We start from the raw sequence: 19,140 nt of genomic DNA, 5'->3' as shown, positions 1-19,140 counted from the left end.
AGAATTTGGATTCTTCATTTCAGGTTAAATGTGAGCAGAAATCTCATCTTGAGGAGCATAAATCTGCAGCTACTCGCAAGGCTAGTATAACAAGGAGAAATAAGTCCAGCAGCAACAGTAAGCAAACGTTTATTTCTTCCACAGTTGGCAGGCCTCAAGATAACTTTAACTTTTGCCTATGTCACGCGTTGGTGTCTGCAAAAGTCCCATGGAACATGCTAAGTAACCTGACCATGAAAACATTCTTAGGAGACATCAGCAGCCGCAGTATACCTAATGAACCACTTAAAGGAAGAATTACTTGCAACCTGTTTACCAGAAGACAGATGAAATAAAAGAAGATATAGGGGATCACTATACAGTAGAACCTCGATTATACGTTCCCGGAAACTAAGTTTTCCCGTATTCTCCGTTCAAATTACGTGGTCCCGCGAGCATCCCAATTAAATCACATTATAAAAATCCCATATTATCCGTTCCTCGAAGAAACGATTTCCCGGATCAACCGTCCAGAAATTTCAGTCCCATCAACGCTAAATCCTTGGTCACGCGTTTTTCAAGAAACCGTATCTCACGAAAGGACTGCTATGGAATACTTACAGATCTTGGTGTTAACGCCCCGTCATTGCGATAATTAGAGGAAGTAATGTATATACTGGAAAAGCGATCGGCAGTGCACTTGTATAAGGGACCATCTCAGCATCACATTTGAGTGGTAATGTTCAGAGAATCCTCGGAAATCATAAAGCAGAGAGTGGCCACAGCAGTTAGAAGGAGACGGCGCATTTCGACAGCTCTACTTGTAGACGGAACAAGTTTCGTCAAATGTTCGTACTTGCAAAATGTCTACATTATGTCCAGGGTTAGATGTTCATATTTTTTACTTTTTTCAATTGTATCGCCGAATACGTTTCCGGCACTTCCCTCAGGGCATTGTATAGTCACTGGGCTTTCAGGCAGAAATCGCAACTGCTCCTTCTTAACACAAATTTAGTATTTTAATATCATCGTATACGATTATGTTATCGAGACCAGAACAGATGATGCACCTTACATACATAAAGCCATGGGAGGTTTTGGGACTGCCTATTACTGTTCTGGTCCTAATATAAGACTGGGAATTTTATGTTTTTGTATTAAAATGTTATAAAAACTGCAGTCGTTTTATTTGCGCACGTTGTATTTAAAAAGTTTCTAGCATTTCGCACTCGTACCGACTTATACAGCGAGCGCGCTCTCCAGCTGAACTCAAGGTCACGAATAACCGTAATTTCTGAAGTTTTGATGATATTTTTTCTCTTTCCAATTTGATTGTGATTAGTGACAGGCAGAATTGAATATAATGCATTCGAGAATTTTCGAGAATCAATCAATATTTACATTCGAAACCATATTATCGAGTTCAACATTTTTCATCTAAACAGTGTTATGTGGCTGAAGATGTTGATAATATACGAAACATGTACCACTTTTGACCATTAAAAATTGCCTTAAGCAATCATTGTATCGACTAGGTGGAAAATAAATACTTAATTGTGAATCTAATGAATTCAACATAACCTTTAAAAGTCGATGTAGGCCTAACTTACGCCAAATACAGCTTACACGGAACACGATTTCCATCAACTGAGTACGAACTGTATACCGGTTCCGGTGACCAAATTAAAATGGAAGATTAAAAAAAAGGGATTTTGCCATTATGTTGGGTGCTTTTAGTATCCATTGTGCTTTATTTTATTAGATTAGAGAATTAAAAACTACTTGTGGTCGATTGTTGTTTGGCTTGGCGTTACCGGTATTTGATTTTCGAAGTTTCGATGATCAAAGTTGCTAAACTAAAAGAAGTTTTCACGGGAAAGAAAGTTTTCTTAAAAGCCCCAACAAGTATACAGTTGTTCAAAGAGGATCTACCTGGGCCGATACTTACCCTCTGGGGAACTTGGCTGGCTGCTGCTATTTACTATGCTGAGGAATTTAAAATGTCGTCAATGACTTGAATGAAACAGAAGCTTCTTGCATCACCGAAGCCAAGACCCTCGTCGCTTCCCTAGCATATATTAAGACAAATTTTTGTTTTATACCAGAAACTATTCTCCAGTTGGAAAGTGCAACCTTGCCACTCAAAGATTCCCTGGATATCACTGGCAATGTTTCCTGAGCCATTGGGAGAGCATGTTCTTCGAAGCTGCAGAAGATTCTTTAATGCAAACCTGGTTTTGAAGATATGAAAGTCATCGAATCTGTATTACAGGGAGAAAAGTATTCAGGAAAATTACCCCTACAACCTGCTGCTGTTGTTACTAACGGCAATGCCAAAAAATAACTTACAACAGTTAAACAGTACAACAGTAATAACAGTAAAGTGTATTCTCTGTGTGTTTTTATGAATATGAATGACAATGTAAACTTCTGTGAAATAAGTACATTTTTTTTTTTTTTTTTTTACAGAACTACAAAATCAGCCGCGCGCCCCTAACTGCACGGCCAACTCGCCTGGTAGAGAGGTTATGAAACCGGTACCATTAAACATAACGTGGAACACAATAACCCATGTACTGTATGTGTTAACAATTCTCTCGCAAATGTACCTTTAATTGTATACTGTATACAGTATTGTACAATATACTGCACTGTATTCACATGAGAAAGTTGTACATGGGCTGCTGCAGCTGCGATGTACTGTATTAAAGAGACAAAAACACTTCTATGGAAACCTCTATTGAGCACACTGTACACTATTACCGTTCACCATGTTAAAAAAAGAAGAACGTATGAGTTCTTGAAACTTTAAATCAGTATGTAGATGTAGCAATCTCTAACACTGTAATGGAATTACAATTATTACCTGCTAGGGTACAATGTACTCTGCATTATATTTATGCACTGTGACCTTGTCTGCATCTCTACAAAAACAAATATCGGAAGGAATGATCTTCCTTAATGGCTAATGTTGAGACATCTAGCGGTCAACTCGGAACTTGAGGCGAGAGCTCGCTAAGCGGTGCTGCTATCTGGTCGCGATAAGTGAAGTATGAGCCCGACAATTAACTCTGAGCAGCAGTTGTTTGGATGATTGATTCTTGTGGTTGAATTGGAATAAGACGCTTCGCTACGGGTCCTGTTTCTTGGATAAAATTGTAAAGGAAGAAGGAAGAATGGTCGTGGGACTCGATCCAGGGTGGTGTTTTCCCAATCTGGGCGTAAGGCCTGAAGAATTTATGGGTTATTTTTTAAATATTGATTTTGATTCATGCTAGCGTCCGACCTTGTAAGTAAATCTTAACCGTTTCTGTACTGTTAACCTACCAAAACGATAGTGCTGTAATCATGCTAAGAGACATGGACACTTTTAAAAGCAAGGATATGTAAGAAAGTCTACAGTTGGTTTTTGAACTTTTCGAGGTTGTTTTAAAATTCAAGAATTGAGAATTGGGTCTTAATCATATCTACATTATTTTCATGTCCTCGCGGTTTCAATTTTAATGTATGGATGATATTTATTTTTCCTTTAATTCAGTTATTTCTAATTTTCATGTCTGTAAAGGTATATTTACGTTGAAGAGCTCTCAACTAACCTATCATGTAAGTAGTCTCTGAATAAGCTTATTGCGCTTGAATTTCATTTCCTTAATGTCATAATAATTATATTAATTATTTAAAATATTTTCAAGACATCTTGGCCAAGTATAAGAAAGAAAAGTGTTTTCAGGGAAGGCTTATCTAATGAGTTACTTGGTTTTTCAAGTTCTCATTTGATTTCGGTGCTCGTTATCTGTTTCTGTTCGATGTCATAGAATGCACACATGATATTTTGCCTTGCTGTGTTGAAACTGACATTTGAGAGTCAGTTGATTATTATTATTATTATTATTATTATTATTATTATTATTGGCTTGACTGTCATTACTTGGGGAATGATCTTGCGTGCACGTAGATGTGTTGTGCTGTGATTGATTTGTTTATTTGAGCTGAGTTACCATCTTTTGGGTGATATTGGATTAGTTTATTCTTCATCTGATTTTAATTGCATGTTCTTGAATTATTTTTATTGCTTCGATATTTGAAATTGTGTGAATTTTTGCGGGTTATGACTCTTTGCGGGGCAATTTGTTAACCGAGATACTTCATTAGAAGGTTTTCACCTTTCAATTCCTCAGAAACCTTTGAGATTTTCAGACTGTAAGGATTTAATTTAATCTTAATTTACCTCCTACCTACGATTATTAATTAATCTGAGGTGTTTTCTGTTTTCTTTTAAGAGGTTGATGCCTGAATTTCAATATTCTTAATTCTTTTAATTTATCTGAAAAGGTATTATCATTCCTTGAGTAATTATAAATTTTCACACATCAATTTTGAGGTCGGAAGTTATAAATAAATAATATGGATAATTAAAGTTTGTTTGATGTACAATATAATAGGTTAGGATCCACCTTTCAATACTCCGTAATAAGATGCTAAGAAGTAGTTACAACCTGTTTAATGGGACCGGTTTCAACACATTTTAAGTGTCATCATCAGCCAATTTTCGAAGATCTTAAAACAACTAGCACATTGAATACAGGCAAAAAAAAAAAAAAAAAAAAAAAAAAAAAAAAAAAAAAAAAAAAAATAACAATGTATCATAACGTAGCAATTCAGTAAATGTTTTGAACATTTACTGAATTGCTACGTTATGATACATTGTTAATTTTTTTTTTTTGCCTGTATTCAATGTGCTAGTTGTTTTAAGATCTTCGAAAATTGGCTGATGATGACACTTAAAATGTGTTGAAACCGGTCCCATTAAACAGGTTGTAACTACTTCTTACCATCTTATTACGGAGTATTGAAAGGTGGATCCTAACCTATTATATTGTACATCTTATTTCTCTATTCAATACGGAACAATAATGAAGTTTTTAACTTTAAATAAAGTTTGTTTCTTAAAATTATTGACGAATTATTATTTCAGCCAAGTTTAGTTAATTAAGCTTAATTTAAGTTGATTCACAAGACCTCTTGTGTCCAGAGCTTCCACAATTGGCGACGTTCTTTCTCTCTGGATAATGGTATGCATTTCTGATTTTATGTTAATTTATTATTATTATCTGAGGACGTGCCAACACTCTTGCATCTTAATCTTGTGTTGTGAGAGCACAGTACAGTAAAGCATAAGCACTTGAAAAAATCCTTAATGTTCATTTGTTTTGTCCATTTGGTTTAGCAATGATATTTTCACTATGTGCAATGTCCGACTCGTTGGCTGAACGGTCAGCGTACTGGCCTTCGGTTCAGAGGGTCCCGGGTTCGATTCCCGGCCGGGTCGGGGATTTTAACCTTAATTGGTTGATTCCAATGGCACGGGGGCTGGGTGTGTGTGCTGTCTTCATCATCATTTCATCCTCATCACGACGCGCAGGTCACCTACGGGTGTCAAATAGAAAGACCTGCACCTGGCGAGCCGAACCCGTCCTGGGATATCCCGGCACTAAAAGCCATACGACATTTCACTATGTGCAATTAAATCCTGCGTCAAATTTACACCTTTTTCATTGTTTTGTTTATAATAGAATTCTTTTAGTCGCTTAACAAAGCCGAGAGCCTCACTGTACGAGGTTATTGGCAGCACATTAATTTCCATATTTTCTTCAAGGTCGTCATTAGCATCACCTTCACTCCCGCTTTTGCCAGAATCTTAATTTTTGTCCTTCTTCCCTTGGATTGACTGAAAAATCGTTTTTGTGTCTCCACTCTCACACTCTGTTGGAATATCTGAATCAATTTCGATATAGGTATTCACCTGTACACTGAAACTTGTTGCATTAATTAACTGTTGTGTTGTTTCCATGCTGTCAAGAAGGGTTTCCGATTCTATTTCGGGATATCCACCACTAGCGGGAAACCCAGCTTTCAGAAAGCAGTTACGAATTGTTGACGCTGTAATGTTTTTTCATGCATTGGTTATCCATGAAATTGCTTTGAGAACATTCAGTTCCTTTGTCAGTGTTTGAAGGGTTACTTCATTCCCCTTTAAGTGCTTCATCACTAACTGTCTGTACATAACCTTGAAGTTCTGGATCACTCCTTTGTCAAGCGGCTGAGAAACTGATGTTCTTCACATTTTGCAACTTAATTGTATCAGGATCCGATGGTGCATTATCGAGGAATAATAACACTTTTCGCTCCTGGCGTATCATTTTTCTGTCCAATTGTCCTAGCCAACGTCCATATTCTTAAAACACCTTGGTTTTGCAGCTTTTCCGATCACAAGAGGCTTCTCCCGTTCTCCACTCATACTTGCACATAACAAGACCGTAAGATGTTCTTTCGCAACTTTTACACCAGTACAACGATTTCCTTTGAAACACAAACTTTTGTCGGGTAAAGCACAGAAAAATAATCCATTTTCATTGGCATTCAAAATATTTTCCGGAGTATACCCGTCTTTGATTGAAGGTATTTTTTCTTGCCAGTTTTCAACAATCTCCATATTAACACTGGATTATTCTCCGCAAATCACTCTGAAGTTGATACCATGTCGCTTTCTGAATCTTTCTAGCCAGTCATTCGAGGCTTTGAAATCTCCCATACCTAATTCTGCCGCAAATTCTAACGGTTTTGCTTGTATCATTGGTCCTGACACAGGGACATTCTGACTTCTTATTTTAGCGAACCACTCTAGCGTTGCCTTGTCAATGAGAGCTCCACTATCACTTTGAAACAGTCTGATGCGCTGTTGGTTGCCATTTAAATGCCATTCTTTCACTAGTTCCTCTTGCTTTCTCACAATTTCAGCTGCCTGTGTCTTTCCAATCTTGAACACTTCGGACAGTTTGCATACACTACACTTCTCAGGTTTATGATAGGCTATTATGCCTACCTTTTCTTTTAGAGTTAAAAACTACCTCGGAGCCAGGTTTACACCAACTTACTAACGTAAAACTGAACACATCAAAAGCCCACGAGTCAATGAAAAGTAACTTGACAGTGAAGGTACGAATTCCGGTGCTGTCGAGCGTGTCAGATCACACAACTTCCGGAATTGATAGCGTAGCTTAGTGTTGCCTTCCAAGAATGTGTACAGCCTGGACCAAAAGTTACAGTGTCTGTGATTCTTGGAACTACAGCCTGTGCAAAAAGTAAGCGAATACATACTGTACAGGACACAAATAATTTTTTGAAAAAGTAAGTGTCCTTTAGGAGAGGTTTAATTGGAGTTTCTCGTGGCTATGGTGTGTCCGCGTCCGTAATAAAGGGTGTTCGCATAAGAGGGGTAAATAACTCATACACAACACGGTATTTAAGTACGGACCACCAATGAGGGGTGTCTGCCGGTGAGAGGTACTGTACATCACTCTTGTTCCTATCTCTCTATGACGACTTGTTTGTTCCTTGTCAGTGCGGGAAGAGCAGACAAGGACAATTTGCTTTATATCGCACAGACACAACGATGCAATAGGAAATGGATAGGAGTGGGAAGGAAGCAGCCGAGCGCTAAATTAACGTGTGAAAACCACCCTCAGGTCTGTCCACAGTGGGATTTGAACCGAATATCTCTCTTGCAGCCACTTGCACAGTATCAACATAATTGCCCCCTAACAATGTTTAAACAAGGAGCGATCAAAAAGTCTCCCTTCGACAACCGTACAGTCCTGAATCAGGCAAAACGATGATGATGATGATGATGATGATGATGATGATGATGATGAAGATGATGCTTGTTGTTTTAAGGGGCCTAACATCTAGGTCATCGGCCCCTGATGGTACGAAATGAGACAAAATGCAATGACAAAATAAAAATCCAAAATCCTCCACTGACCAGAATTCAAAACGTGAGAATGAAAACTGAACGGATGGATATGAAGTTAAAACAATCAGTGGAGCCGACCCGCAATGCCTCAGTCTCAGAAACTGACGGAGAACAAGATTAATACTGACCAAGGGACTGTTTCTATAGCTCAATACTGAATCAATGATGTTTGCAAGCTAAAGGGGTCCTAAATATAGGTTATCGGCCTCTCATAATGGTACTTACCGCTTGGAAAGTAGAACCATGGTATTTGACATAGTGTGGAACTAATCAAAAGTATCGTAGACTCACAGATAATACAGACCTATGGTGTTTCACACATAGCGGCGCCATTTACAGGCAACGCAAACCTATGATTTCCATTACGTAAGTGTACTAACCACAGGGACTCGTACTATCCCGTGGTGTTCCTTATACAGTCGGTACTAATCATAGGCAAGCCAGAACCCTGGTTGTCGCTCATATAGTTGATACTAATCACAGGTACCATAAAAGCCTGACCGTACGGTGCCCCTGATTGCTACTAATTACAAACCTATTTGGTACCTAACGTAGTAATTCGCGCAAGTAATAGCGACCCATGGTGTTCCCCGCGTGGTGGTACTAATCACAAGTAGTTTCATGGTTCTAATCCAATCACCCCTTGGTCGCCCCCTTTAGTCGCCTCTTACGACAGGCAGGGGATACCGTGGGTGTATTCTTCGTCTGCGTCCCCCACCCACAAGGGGTTGTGTTTTGGTCCGTGAGAGGTATTTTATTTCTCTCAAGCCCGCCGGCAAGCCGGTTAGGACCCCCCTATCCGCCACCTGGGATGCGCCACGTGGGAGTATCACCTCTCCCCCTGCTACGCCAGCGTAGTAGGTTCGTGGTCAGGCAAAATGGCCGTGAACATTGGGGCACTCATCCCACCGACGCACCAGGTTGAAGATCCCCATGCGGTAAAACACCGTGTCTTGCTGCGTGAAGAAGTCTGTGACCATCTGCTGCACATCCTCGTCCGACAGGGCATTTTGAGGGACCGAACGCGTGATAATCGCATGGGGAGAGATTAGGACTATCTGGACCGCTCGCTCGTCGTAGTCCGTAATGGATGAACACATCGACCCGCGTCTTGTGTTGAAACACGACCCACACGGAAGTTGGCGCATCACGGAACTGCTGCCCCACGCACAGTCTTCATTCTCGGATGGATGGCAACTGGCATTTGTCCTTCGGCAACCGAGAACAGAATAACAGCACATAGGTCCCGTTTGGACGCATTTGGTAACAACTTCGCCACAGTTCACGTGGCCGCATCTGATGCACGCACCTCAGCACAAAACGACATGTCCACTGCAGCAACGCCCTCAAACGGAAACTTTTTGATCACGCCTTATATAATCGTGATGGGATCCCTTGCTCCTTTTGTGACTGTCTTGTGTTCCTATTCTTTTACCTACTATACACGCTATAAGATATACGTACCCTAGTTCTGTCGTCCAGGGTACTCATCGAGGCAACAAGCATGGACTTGGTCGTGTGTGCCCATAAAAATTCTCCGGTTTCCTCTGCTGGATGGCATTTCAGTACGATGACTCCTCCAAGTTTGTCCACGTTCTCCAAGAATGGAGAGCCTGAAAAACAACAAATGCAATTAGATACTATCCTCTCCTTCTCAGTTAAAGGTGGACAGTTAACTGTATTTCCAATCTCATCATAATCTATAAGTTTCATCTCCATATTGATTTTAATATTCACAAATATGAAGTTTTGAAGCTTCCACCTAATCAATACTTTATTTATAAGTTGTTGTTCTACAGTACCAGTTTCGACCTTGCGAAGGTCATCTTCAGCTGACAATCATAACATGCAATTAAAACATCACAATAAGAATGTCACATAGTGTGGGTAAAACATTGTCATTTACGAATGTTCTTTGTACTAGTTTAAGTAATCATCTACGTTAACTGTGATATGAAGATTAAATCTTAACACTACAATATGTACATGAATGATATAGGTTAAAAATACATTCTTAAATGATAAAGGTGTCACATAGTATGCGTAAAAAACATTATCAATTTGCGAATGTTCTTCGTCTTATCTTCGTCTACATTAATTGGTATGTTATGTGCTTCCGAACAGCTCACATCAAGGGTCAACAAGTACAATACAAAATATGTTCAATGACACAAAGTGAAGAAAGGAGCCTCACGCTAATCAAGTAATATGTAATGACGTTTGAATAAGGGAGGCACGTTGCTTTACATATCCTATCAAATGTTATGGTAAAACCATAAACTACAAGCACTGTGTATAGATCGACAAAGTTCCGTACTGAACAACAACCTTGATTTTAACATGCATATTTCAAGAAACTTATAACATTATACCACCAGTAAACAAACACGGCTGATTATAATTATGTCATAACATAGTCGCATAAATACAATACGCCGCATGAATTCATTTGTGCTTTAAAATGATGTAATCACCTAGTCATAAGTTTTAATGTGGAACAGTGGATGTTTATATTCTACATACATCATCCATGCACATAATAGCATTGTAAAGTTTAAACTCTCATATCAATTAACGTAGACGATTACTTAGGGCCATTTTCTCCAAATCGAGTTAAACCTGGTATAAATTAAACCCGTTTAACTTTAGTACCTAGTTTAAAGTTGCGTCCATTTTCTCCACCAATTTCTGACACTCGTTTAGTTTAAACGGGCGAGCTGTCGTTGGTGCTAACGTTGGCTGCACTGAAGGAATAGTCGAAGGCATGGTCGATTGGAATTGGCCAATCAGAGCCAAGTAATTCAATGACTGACATTTTTGTAATAATATCAGCTGTTTGTGGCGAATTAATGCTATCATACGTAGTGAATAAAGAACAAATTCGGCGGGATATTAGCTTTACTGACAAATAAATTGTTACAATTTGTGCGAAGTGTTGTGTCATATAATTCTACCTATTGCTGTCTACAATTTATTGGAACGCACTTTTATTTCTTATTTTTCTCTGTCATGCTTTACCATAAACAAGTACCGTGGGCCTAATACGTGTCTTTTGATGTCTGTATTTTCTTATGGAACACACGGGAACGTTGAAATATTAAAATCCTGGTCTTTCAGCAATAGGCCTACGGTATTCCTTTCCTCAGAAAATCAACATTTATGTGAATTTCAAGTAAACAAATTCTAAGCATGCTCGGGATCTATCTCCTATCAAAATCCATCGCCCTCGGCCGGGATCAATCTCACAAACCTTGGATCCAGCAGACAGACCACTGAGGATGTATTATTTGGAGATGTATTACTTGATTCCATATTCGTTTATAACATAACCAAGTTCGCGATATGTCGTACTGTATGCATAATACTCTTCTCCCTATAGCATTAATATTTCTATTGCTGGTATGCTGGCAATAGATACGATGAAACATTCTTCACTATAATTTATTCTATTACAAGTTTGCTAGCAAGCATGAAACACTTTTTTGTTTTTCTGATCCTATAAATATATAATCTAGCGATTAGAAATTGTATACCACCGCCTCTCCTACCGTGCCGGTCAACATTCTGATGGTAAAAATATTTTCGACAAATGGGATTCGAACCGTCTTGTCACGGATTCGGACGATGCGGACTTTACGCTTTAGCGACCACAGCCACCAGGTACCGCATGAAGATCGGACATATTACACAAGTTATGTACGAATATTTTTATGCTTCACATTACAGTACTCATACAGTATATAATATTATAAGGAGACTGCAATTTAAGGTCTGTGGTCCCCGTTGTTAATGAAAAAATGCCTGCTGCATCATATCTTAAAGCAACCAGAATCATTGCTTGTAGCGAAATAGCATTATTTCGTGCAGTTGACGTTTTAAATGAATCCTTCTTCGATACTAGACAATCCTTGCTGTTCGCTTATGAATTATAAATCCATCAAAGAACTCCGTTACATCCGATTTTCCAAGATTGTAAACTTTTGTTGGAACGCGGCTTCTTAACCTCTCTTGCACATCAAAATTATTTCCTATTTAACCAAAGACTTCAATAAATTCTCCCATTTTTCTAATGCTAATACTAGGTTATAATTTTAGTACGTTTTTCATTAAAGTGCTGAAGTACTGGTAGTCAAAACTAACCCTTCTATTAGGAAAATCACAGATACGTTAATAAAATGTCAAGAAGGTTGAATATAAACAGCAGTTTAAACCAACAATATAGAAGGTTTAACTCTGAGCCAGGTTTAAACTTGATTCAAAGTTTAAACCAATATGGGGAAAATGAATGTTAGTTTAAACTCAGACTTAAACTAGATTAAAATAAACCTGGTTTAAACTCATTTGGGGAAAACGGCCCTTAAATTAGTACCATCAAACGGGGTGATTTCGGACGGTTTTGAGGTTATTTTCGTCTTAACTCACGAAAGGAATCTTAAATTGTATTGTTTATCATCCTAATAATGAGGAATACATCCAATTAATACAATACCCTACAAACGAAAAATATACGCCAACTCATGTTTTTCTGAGAAAACAAAGAGGAGTGTCCGAATTCACCCTGTACTTCGGACGCACATGCTTTTTAAACTACTGTCCGAAGTTTCAAAGCGTATTAGGTGATTTCGGACACAAATAGTCTTTTATTTCAATTCTTCGTTCTTTTTGCTTTAGTGTTGTGATATTTAAAGTGTTCTCAGCGTGTCCAAAGTATGACTAGCTGGTTAAAATCATTGTACTGATAAATGTAATGTGTTAATGATCGATCTTTATTTTCTGACAAGGTAAATGTAAAGTTTTCCGGTCTAAATTGAAATATTAATAGTTATAAACTGCACAGAGATCCTTCTGAAAGATCCTAATAATTTTTCTTACACACAATACAAATCTCAGTGCAAAAACGGTCGATACAATGAATATGTAGCTGCCAAGGCCTATAATTCTAAAATACGTTTTCTTTGAAAGTAAACATTAATCTCTTCTCAACTTGAACTGGAAGTATTTTCAAAATTTGTTCTTTAGCTATTGTATCCTTATCAGGGATTTAGGGAACACACTTTTCTGCTGTTTTTAAATGCGCACAAGTATTTGAAATCCACATCCCTTGAATGAATATATCAGGCCAGGCCAAAATACTGCCTGTATGCTCTTTGTTCCTCAACTTGTATTTATAATCTGCAAAAAGGAAAGCCTCTTCTTGCAACACCAGAACGTCATTACATCCATTGTGTGCTTCATCGCATTCATTTTCACTGCTGCTGCCAGCACCATCACTTGTTTCTGCACTGCTTTCATCTCGGCGGAAGTCATGGCCAAAAATGACTTCCCAGAAAGAACATTTTATTTGCGGTGGCGGAGGGAAGTAGCAGGTTGTGTTGGAGCATGGCCGGAGGGTGACGAGCTTCCTTGAGCATTTCCTTCTTCCTCATTTAGCATCGGGTGTCTTCCCACTTTTTGGATGTACTTTCTGCACTTTATTTTGTAGGGTGGTGCAAGGCATATCATACAAATCAAATACTTTCCTATAAGACAACTTGCCACTTTTAATATCACGTACGGCGTTTTCTAATAATTTTGGTTCGTAATTACACCTTGAAGCAGCTTCTTTCTGCCTCTGATAATTTCTAGGCATTGTCCGAAATCACCCGGACTGCTTTCAATTTTCAGTAAAATGTGCGTAAAACACTATTTTTCACTAAATTACATCAAAATTCCACAGCAATGATTTATAAACACTTCAGTCACTTGATCTCACTAAGAACCCTAGTTATAACGCATTCTTTCCTGTCGCGACAATCAAAAGTATCCACTTAATGATAATGCACAAACTTTCAACAATGCCAGTGCACACAGGAAATTTTCCAAAGTATGAAATCGACTCGTAATAAAAAGCGCAGAACGCAGAAAAAAAACCTTAAGGTCAAACTAAAACGTGCGCGGAAGTGCAAAGCACCGGCGGCTCATTGCTATGCAACAAAATACGGCAAATCTACCATCTGTCTGAAACCACCTCTGTGTCCGAAATTGCCCCGCTGGACAGTACAAAGAACATTCGTAAATGACAATGTTTTACCCACACTATGTGACATTCTTATTGTGATGTTTTAATTGCATGTTATGATTGTCAGCTGAAGATGACCTTCACAAGGTCAAAACTGGTACTGTAAAACAACAACTTATAAATAAAGTGGAAGCTTCAAAACTTCATATTTGTGGATTTCCAATCTGCATTCAAAAACAGAAATGTGGTAGTTGAAACGTAATCATGAGTGTTGGTTCTATGGCAGTGCTACTAGGTGTTTACCTTCTGACTTGCATATTTGCTAAACAATCCTTGAATCAATGGAATATTATTTCTCTCTAGTCTGAGTGTCGTTCTGAAGCACTGGTGAGTTGGTGCCATTCGCTGCAGAAACCCAGTCATTCTGGTAACTTTTCCTTGGACAATTAATATTTTCAGGTACTTCTCGAAATGTGGGCAAGGAATTGTAATATTGTCTGTTTGACAAGGTTAAAGAGTATTCGCACCACGTATGTCACATTTTACAACCATAAAACAACAAGTGTGTGGCTGCATGTCCTAGAAAAATCCCTTTCTCAGGTCCTCCGAAGTGTTGAGAATTGTTCACTTCATAGTCGCTATAACTAACATTCAATTAAAGCTTAACTTGTAGCTCAATATGAAAACATATTATAAACATTTATTTCTAACACACCACTTCAGTGCAAAATTCATTCAATCGATCAACGAATCAATAAATCAATCAATGAATCAATCATCACTGATCTGCATTTAGGACTGTTGCCCAGGTGGCAGATTACCTATCAGTTTTAAGGGATTTCAAAGAGCTTGGAATTTTATCAAACATTATTTATCACATGATAAATAATTCCAATCCCTAATTTGCTAATTCTTCTTCGTCCAAGTGAATATAAAGTAACTTTGAGGGACCTGTCAACATAACTGTCATCGGCAGGACGAGTGAGATTTTAATAATAATTACAGTTCCCACTACTCACCCAGAAAGTCTTTCATCATGTACTGGTGGACGCCTTGCTCTGCGTTGACGTTGTTGCGAGCCGCCATGGCGGCTCCTTGAGCCATCGTCGTGCGGATCAGGTACTCGCCGCAGCCTGAGGTGCACGTAGCGACGGCAGGCAAGCTGTCCGTGGAGCGTTCCGCCCAGCAGCCACAGCCGTACACTCCCGCCTGAAAGAATACATTTCCTTCACCAAACAATACAACATGTAATAAGATTAACGTGGTAGATTCTGATTGGACGCAAATCAAATTGCACTGTTTAGAAATGTAGATCTGTTTATAGGAACGAGGCACCTGGAATTGATGACATGCACAGAACTACTGACTGTGAGGTTATTCCATTGAGTGTGTAAGGGCAGAAGTGCCATGCGATTTCATACAGAATGTTGTTATACCTATTCCCAAGAAAGCAGGTGCTGACAAGTGTAAAAATTACCGCACCATTAGTTTAGTATCTCATGCCTGCAAAATTTTAACACGCATTATTTACAGAAGAATGGAAAGACAAGTTGCAGCTGAGTCAGTTTGGCTTCGAAGAACACCTGAAGCAATCCTGACTTTATGTCGGATCTTAGAAGATAGAATTAAGAAGGACAAGCCCACGTACATGGTGTTCGTAAATCTAGAAAATACATTTGATAATGTTGATTGGGCCAAGCTATTTGAGATTCGGAAGGTGATTGGCATCAGATACCAAGAAAGAAGAATTATCTACAATCTGTATAAAAATCAGTTTGCAGTGATAAGAATCGAAGACTTTGTAAAAGAGGCAGCAATTCAGAAAGGAGTGAGGCATGGCTGCAGTTTGTCATCCCCCCCCTTCCCTCTCCTTTCCAATGCTTATATAGTACAGATGGTAAAGGAATTCAAAGAGGAATTTGGGAAGGGAATCACAATCCGAGGAGAGGAAATCACAACCCTGAGATTTGCTGATGATATTGTTCATTTATCTGAGACTGCAGAAGATCTGGAGAAATTGCTGAATGGTGTGGACGGAGTCTTGGGTAAGGAGTAAAAGATGAAAATAAAAAAGTCCTAAACAAAAGTAATGGAATTCAGTCGAACGAAGTCAGGTGATATAGGAAATATTAGATTAGGAAATTAAGTCTTAAAGGAAGTAGATGAATATTGGTTTTTGGGTAGTATAATAACTAATGATAGCAGAAGTAAGGCAGAAATAAAATGCAGACTAGCACAAGCAAGGAAGAGCTTTCTTAAGAAAAGAAATTTGCTCACTTTGAACACTGATATAGGAATTAGAAAGATGTGTATGAAGACTTTCGCCTGCAACGTGGCATTGTATGGAAGTGAAACATGGGCGATAACTAGTTCAAAAAGAAAGAGAATAGAAGCTTTTGAAATGTGGTGTTACAGAAGAACGCTGAAGGTGAGATGGATAGATCGAATCACGAATGAAGAGATACTGAATCGAATTGGTGAGAGGAGATTGTTGTGGCTAAATATGATCAGAAGAAGAGATAGAATGATAGTACACATCTTAAGACACCTACAACTCGTACAGTTGGTTTTTGAGGGAAGTGTAGGGTTAGACCAAGGTATGATAATGACAAACAGATTAGAGCAGTAGAGCAGATGTAGGACGCAGCAGTTATCTGGAAATGAAAAGGTTAGGGTGGCATGGAGAGCTGCTTCAAACCAGTCAATTTCTAAACAATTTTCATAAAATAAAATTGCAACCTTACCAATTAGTAAACAAACATCCAATTGAAAAATACCAACATCAAGAAGAAAACAAGCACAATACTTACCGAAAGGCAGTAGCATAAAATGTGAAGCGTGGAAGGCAAAGCGAGAATTAAAAAGGCCAGGATCTTACATAACTTTGACAGGTTGCCAGGTAAATACTGCTAGCTACTAAATGACACACCAGATAAATTTGAAATGAAGAAAATTTACTAAGCAAATGTAGTTTGAAAATAGTATAAAATAAGAACAATAAAAAAATATAATTCTTTTTCTGAAATTTAAAAATGCAATCAAGCTAGACGAGGAAAACAGTATTTTAAAATAAAGTAGAAATTAAGGAAAAATGAAGCTCACATAAACATAGGCTTCCGCCGAAATTAAGGTTTGAAAATTCATTAATAACTCATTACCTTACATACAGAAAATAATATTATTTAAAGATTGGTTGCAACCGATATGCGGGCCCGCGATATAAAAACACTTTAAAACTGAAATTTGCTACACTACAAAATTCTAAGTTACAAGACGCACATAAGGACACACGAAAAAGAAGAAAATTTAGTGGCTCCAACCGCGAATAAACATTACACAAAAAACGAGCTAGATGAAAACACAATAAAATACTAGTGCACAGCAATCCGAACAAAATGAAGTATATTAAAGGAAATTTACAATTAACGGTGCACTCATAAAAATAATAAAGGACACCGAAAACCAAACAGAAGCTACCCGTTACCGACGCGAAGCCAAGATCCCCTAATAATCATCAAAGCCACCCAAAATATTAACGTATCATCAGATAAGATAAGAAGGGGTGACATGACGTAATAAAGACAAAAGCAAGGAACCCAAACAATGGGAGAAAAGATAATAAGACAACGAAAGAAAAGTCCCATAATTAAACTTAATTTCGACCAGCAAATTTCAATTTTAAGATTTTAAGTTATTAAAATAATAATAATAATAATTATCATTTATCCAAGAGGTGATAGTGCCAGTTTACATTAGCCTTACTTAATTAAATCACCAGCGATTTACATACTTTAGAACAGAGGGGGCCGTGGAATGCGCTACGATGCGAATATGAGGTGTCCCTAAATGAGGCCCGTAACAATGCGATAATCATTACATACAGATAACCAGCCAAGAAGGCAATAGGACAAAATTAGACAGCAATATCAACCAAACAGGACAACACTAAGGTAGAAAACACGCACCGAAATGAATTACAAAAAAATAAAAGTAATAATAATAATAATAATAATAATAATAATCGCCATCATAATGAATGTCAAGAAACACAGTTGGCAAAAATGCACCCCGACAAAAACGTAAGATAAAATCACTTACACAAAATATCACCTCATAGATGCATAACTAGCGATTCCGCGCTCCCTACATTACATTAAATTTTCTTTTTCAAACGGTTTCAGTTCAAACAGATATCAAATTTTGCTTACAAGGTTGCACTCTACCAAAATTGTCGTTTATAATGTTGCTCATGTCCAGGATGAAATTACTCACATAGGTGCCTGAACGACTGGGATCCCTTCAATAAATTATAATTTTCAGTACTTACTTGGAGTAAAGATATCCAAACTTACAAGACACTTGAAACTTTAAATTCCGATAACGGATAACTCACTGCACCAAGATTACATGTTACATTAAGAATAAAAAAGGGTTGGAGCACACTGGATAACTTTGAAGGGATAATAGGGCCTAGCCCTCACATTTCTCCTTAACCGATGGAGTCAAGCTCCATTATAATAGCTTTCCTTTTTCGCCAAGCCGTCTGCTTGGGAACTCCATACAACACAGCCATCTTGGAGAGTAACGGCAAGCTGACTACAGCAGACTGCTGAGCTCACACCGAGCTACCCGAGAGGCAGTCCCATAATTCAATGCGTGCACCGCGAAAATGCGCAGAAGTTACAAATGATAATTCGGCGCACTACAGAATTCAGTCAAATGCCTGACAATAATGGATAGATAACTTGAATTAAATTGGTCTGGTAACTTCCACAGTTAGGAAACAGTTCCAACAATGGCCGATAATACAGATAACGGCTGGATACACAAGTCGACATGACAGATGAATAAATAAATACACTTAGATGCTTTGATGTAATAATTCAGTTATGTCCTGTAAATATTAGTTCCCATTTTCACATTACAGTCCTCCCCTCCCGAAGCCCGAACACAGGGGATGCGCAAGTCCAAAACAATGGATAGCATGCCAATGGTATAATTTCAATGTCCAAACAAATCTTCATACGTTGGATACAGGAAGAGAGACACCAAATTTTTTTTCCAGGTTCAAATAACAAGGAATGGTCTTACTTGGTTGCAGGAATGTTGACCTTCACACAATACTAGCAGATTACATGTTGAGTGTGAACAGAATGGGATGCAACGTGGCCAGCGTCTCATCACACACCACACAAGTTGACAGTACATGACACAGAGTAGGATTATCATACCAGTACAGAGTGTAGTAGGCAACCATAGGTATCATACACATTAGATCTCCAATCAGCAGATGCATGGGTGGTCGCGCGCGCAAATAACTGGAACACCACACACAGGAGCAGAAAGAGAG

At 38.3% G+C, this 19,140-nt stretch overlaps 1 protein-coding gene across 3 annotated transcripts in view; it reads right to left on the bottom strand.

Annotated features, from left to right (window-relative positions):
* Tasp1 (Taspase 1) overlaps window positions 1-19,140 on the bottom strand; it is a 272,831-nt gene that overhangs the window by 175,551 nt on the left and 78,140 nt on the right. For all 3 annotated transcript variants that reach the window (XM_068230008.1, XM_068230006.1, XM_068230007.1), the window contains 2 exons: window positions 14,810-14,999; window positions 9,257-9,405 (listed from right to left, as the gene is read on the bottom strand). In XM_068230008.1, coding sequence (XP_068086109.1) covers window positions 9,257-9,405; window positions 14,810-14,999 — 339 coding nt within the window. The remainder of the gene's footprint in view (window positions 1-9,256; window positions 9,406-14,809; window positions 15,000-19,140) is intronic.

The sequence above is a fragment of the Anabrus simplex genome, chromosome 13 (genome assembly GCF_040414725.1).
Source record: "Anabrus simplex isolate iqAnaSimp1 chromosome 13, ASM4041472v1, whole genome shotgun sequence".
NCBI lineage: Eukaryota > Metazoa > Arthropoda > Insecta > Orthoptera > Tettigoniidae > Anabrus > Anabrus simplex.
The sequence above is the reverse complement of the archived record's forward strand: the minus strand, read 5'-3'. Positions and strand labels throughout refer to the sequence as shown.